The sequence below is a fragment of the Oncorhynchus masou genome, chromosome 30, assembly GCF_036934945.1.
Source record: "Oncorhynchus masou masou isolate Uvic2021 chromosome 30, UVic_Omas_1.1, whole genome shotgun sequence".
Lineage (NCBI taxonomy): Eukaryota > Metazoa > Chordata > Actinopteri > Salmoniformes > Salmonidae > Oncorhynchus > Oncorhynchus masou.
The window spans coordinates 62,690,411-62,695,410 of NC_088241.1; the positions used below are offsets into that span (position 1 = coordinate 62,690,411).

The following is a 5,000-nucleotide window of genomic DNA, read 5'->3' on the forward strand; positions in this document are numbered from 1 at the left end:
TGTGTGTGTTTCTGTGTGTGTATGTGTGTTTCTGTGTGTGTGTGTGTTTCTGTTATCACTTGGATCTTTCAGAAGCAGGTGTGTTGATTTATCACTTGGATCTTTCAGAAGCTGGTGTGTTGATTTATCACTTGGATCGCCCTTTCAGAAGCTGGTGTGTTGATTTATCACTTGGATCTTTCAGAAGCTGGTGTGTTGATTTATCACTTGGATCTTTCAGAAGCTGGTGTGTTGATTTATCACTTGGATCGCCCTTTCAGAAGCTGGTGTGTTGATTTATCACTTGGATCGCCCTTTCAGAAGCTGGTGTGTTGATTTATCACTTGGATCTTTCAGAAGCTGGTGTGTTGATTTATCACTTGGATCGCCCTTTCAGAAGCTGGTGTGTTGATTTATCACTTGGATCTTTCAGAAGCTGGTGTGTTGATTTATCACTTGGATCTTTCAGAAGCTGGTGTGTTGATTTATCACTTGGATCTTTCAGAAGCTGGTGTGTTGATTTATCACTTGGATCTTTCAGAAGCTGGTGTGTTGATTTATCACTTGGATCTTTCAGAAGCTGGTGTGTTGATTTATCACTTGGATCGCCCTTTCAGAAGCTGACGATTAGAGTTTCAGGATGGGCAATATACTTTCTAGGGACACTAGAACTACTAGTAAGTAACCCCTCAAGGTGCGCTGCATTTTAACTAGCTAAATCCTGTGTAACAACTAGTAGATACATTGAAATTAGGCATGTAAAATGCTTTGAAATAGTGTCATTTGGGCTGACAGTTGTGTTGGATCTGTTTTGTAAAACTCAACCAATTTAACCAGACGGTACACTTTATTTAACGACAACGTTGACTGGAGATATATTTTGAGCAGTGCACCCTCATGGGTAAGTAATTAGTAATTAGTCATTAGAGCCTATCGAGCATAAACTATAACCTCTTGGACACCCAGATGTATCCACAAGGGATCCCAACCTTTGTCACAGTTGTTAATGAAATCGGGATGCAACGAAGAAACGAAACAATAAGTTGGTGAATTTAGTGGAAACCTGCCCATTTGAATCAAACATGGTAGCAAAAATGTATTGCTACACTCCTGTAATTACAGACGGAAATTAATACCAGTTACATGTTGTTATTACACTGTAACAAAGCACCCCCTTAAAAGGTTAAAAAGATGTGTTACAGAATTGTTTCTTTCTACATCTTCTTGCCTACTCCTCAGAGGACTGCGTCCTGGTCAGAGGTTAGAGGTAGCGTTGGAGAGTGCTGCCACCTGCAGGCCGTAGATGGTAAAGCATTCTAGATGTTTGAGGTTATGAGTTATGGGTTCCCCTCCCTCTCTACCAATTTATAATCTCTACTGTAAAGTCAGCCTGACTGAGTAGTGTTTTTTGGTATAACATAGTACGTAGTGTGTGCACAGCAGCATTTCAGTGGGTACAGCAGCCTCTAAGAACGAGGATATTAATGTATCAAGATAGCTTGGTGAAATTATTGACTTATGGTATATCAGCATACAATACAGAGGCCTTTCTAAAAAGCAAAGATATAGAAGGGGAGGGTGGTAGGGGGGGCAGAGTGAGAGAGAGAGAGAGCGAGAGGGAGGGAGAGATAGAGAGAGGGAGAGGGAGAGGGAGAGCGAGAGGGAAAGGGTGAGGGAGAGAGAGAGCGAGAGAGAGAGAGAGAGGGAGAGGGTGAGGGAGAGAGAGAGAGACAGAGAGACAGAGAGACAGAGGGAAAGGGTGAGGGAGAGACAGAGAGAGAGAGAGACAGAGAGAGAGAGCGAGAGGGAAAGGGAGAGGGAGAGAGAGAGAGAGAGAAGAGAGCGAGAGCGATAGCGAGAGAGAGAGAGAGAGAGATAGAGAGAGAGAGAGAGATAGAGAGAGAGAGCGAGAGCGAGAGAGAGAGCGAGAGAGAGAGAGAGAGAGAGCGAGAGAGAGATAGAGAGAGAGAGAGCGAGAGCGAGAGAGAGAGAGAGAGAGTATGGGCTTAAGGTCACGTTGTCACTGTCTTTCCTCTCTCACCCCCCCCCTCACAGAGAAGTCTTCAGGAATCTGTACTTCATATTATAACACCAATCACTGAGCAAATCAAATCTGTGCAAAACCAAGCAAATTAAAAGAGGTGTCCAAATGCAGAACAAGAAACCATCTTTCACATCATACAGATTCCCGTCTTCCCTATAACTCAATTCAACGTGTTTTCCGCACATACGGGATTGCCGTGGCGACAGAATCATCTGTCAGCATTCAATATAGATGCCCATCCCTCCGCTTCTCATTCACTCAAGCGAGCTGTGAGGCATTAGCGACACATTGGCTCACTGCACACAAGGAGCACTGGTAAGTGGATTAGGCTAACCCAGTTATGTCTCCCTCTAAAGACGCCATCATAGCAAACACCAAGCTTTCACAGGAACCCAACATCTTAAGCAACAATCCACCAGTATTGTATCAGCAGAGCGTTTTCACTAGGTCTTAAATCCGGCGCTTTGTAGGGAACATCACCCCATCCACCACCAATGAGACTCACGCAACCTGGGGGATGCATGGCAGCCTTCAGTAAAGACACAGAGTCACATTGCATAAACACAGACAATGGAAATAATGGAAACTATAGCAGTTCATAGGCACACCACCACACCTCTACCACACCTCTACCCCCCCCACCTCCCCGTCCTTCAAGCCTGCCACACCCCTACCTCCCCTACCTCACCCTTACCACACCCATACCCACCTCCCCTACCTCACCCCTAACACACCCTTACCACACCCACACCCACGTCCCCTACCTCACCCCTAACACACCCCTAACCCCCACCTCCCCGTCTCTCACCCCTGCCACACCCCTACCTCCCCTACCTCACCCTTACCACACCCACACCCACCTCCCCTACCTCACCCCTAACAAACCCTTACCTCACCCACACCCACCTCCCCCATCCCTCGCCCCTACCACACCCTACCTCGCCCCTTCCATAGCCCTACCTCCCCTACATCACCCACCACACCTCTACCCCTACCTCACCTACCTCACCCCTAACACACCCTTACCTCACCCACACCCACCTCCCCTGTCCCCCGTCCCTCGCCCCTACCACACCCTACCTCGCCCCTTCCATAGCCTTACCTCACCAACATCACCCACCACACCTCTACCCCTACCTCACCTACCTCACCCCTACCATACCCACCTCCCCCGTCCCTCACCCCTTCCACACCCCTACCTCCCCCACATCACCCACCACACCCCTACCTCACCTACCTCACCCCTGCCACACCCCTAACTCACCCCTTCCACACCTCTACCTCCCCCACATCACCCACCACACCTCTACCTCACCTACCTCACCCCTGCCACACCCCTAACTCACCCCTTCCACACCCCTACCTCCCCCACATCACCCACCACACCTCTACCTCACCTACCACCCCATTCGTACATACTAGATTCCTGAGCGTGTCAGGACCCACTAGCCGGTATCATGCATTCATTCATTTGTCTGTTCGACATTTGGATAGGAGGAAACCATGTCTACCTTCCTGCTCACTGAATGTGACTGTCAAACACAATGCGACCCAACACGCTCCTGGATTCCTGCATTTATGTTTCCAGCCCGCCAGCTGATTTATTTTGCAGCTCAGGCGCAGGTAACCGTGGGTAACCGTGGGTAACCGTGGGTAACCGTGGGTAACCGTGGGTAACCGTGGGTATCCGACCTGACACAGGACTCTAATACATACCCACGTCCACTCCCACTCAACAGACACACCGAACACACACACACAGATGGCCCTCTTACCTGAGTGACTTTCTCGGTGACGTGGTGTGTGCGGTCGATGAGCTTGCAAGGGGCTATGATGTCCATGTCCCCCCCGGGCAGCGCGATGAGGGGGTCCGCCTTGAAGTCCACAAAGTTCAGGGTGATCTGAGGGATTTTACTGATGGTGCGGTAACGCATGAGGTCCGAGTCAGACGTGGAGTTGAGGATGTTGGACTTGTTGTTCACAGCCCCTGAAAGAACACACTGTCAGAGGACTGCCCAGACTATTTGGACCACACCTGTGTTCAAACACTATTTGATATCATTAGAAGTTGTAGGCCACACCACTCACCCCTACCATACAGATAGATTTAGTGGGCCACACCCCTACCATACAGATAGATTTAGTGGGCCACACCCCTACCATACAGATAGATTTAGTGGGCCACGCCCCTACCATACAGTATGGGGTCATAATAAAACGTTTGGTTAAATACTGTACAACCAGGAAATATAGGGGTCTTTAATGTATTTCAAACCTTCTAAAATACCAAGGAAGTAGGTGCTAATAGATACTACAACATACAGATTCCTAGTTCCTACTGCACTGTTTACCCCTGTGTGTTTACCTCTGTGTGTTTGGTATCCCTGTGTGTTTACCCCTGTTTGTTTGGTATCCCTGTGTGTTTACCCCTGTGTGTTTACCCCTGTGTGTTTGGTATCCCTGTGTGTTTACCCCTGTGTGTTTGGTATCCCTGTGTGTTTACCTCTGTGTGTTTGGTATCCCTGTGTGTTTGGTATTCCTGTGTGTTTACCCCTGTGTGTTTGGTATCCCTGTGTGTTTACCCCTGTGTGTTTGGTATCCCTGTGTGTTTACCCATGTGTGTTTGGTATCCCTGTGTGTTTACCCCTGTGTGTTTACCCCTGTGTGTTTGGTATCCCTGTGTGTTTACCCCTGTGTGTTTACCCCTGTGTGTTTGGTATCCCTGTGTGTTTACCTCTGTGTGTTTACCCCTGTGTGTTTGGTATCCCTGTGTGTTTACCCCTGTGTGTTTGGTATCCCTGTGTGTTTACCCATGTGTGTTTGGTATCCCTGTGTGTTTACCCCTGTGTGTTTACCCCTGTGTGTTTGGTATCCCTGTGTGTTTACCCCTGTGTGTTTGGTATCCCTGTGTGTTTACCCCTGTGTGTTTGGTATCCCTGTGTGTTTGGTATCTCTGTGTGTATACCCCTGTGTCTTT

The 5,000-nt window shown here is 48.4% G+C and overlaps 1 protein-coding gene across 1 annotated transcript in view; it reads right to left on the minus strand.

The window, feature by feature from the left end:
• LOC135521686 (potassium voltage-gated channel subfamily H member 2-like) overlaps positions 1–5,000 on the minus strand; it is a 298,098-nt gene that overhangs the window by 100,682 nt on the left and 192,416 nt on the right. The window contains exon 6 of the mRNA XM_064947361.1: positions 3,799–4,010. Within this exon, the coding sequence (XP_064803433.1) occupies positions 3,799–4,010 (212 nt within the window). The remainder of the gene's footprint in view (positions 1–3,798; positions 4,011–5,000) is intronic.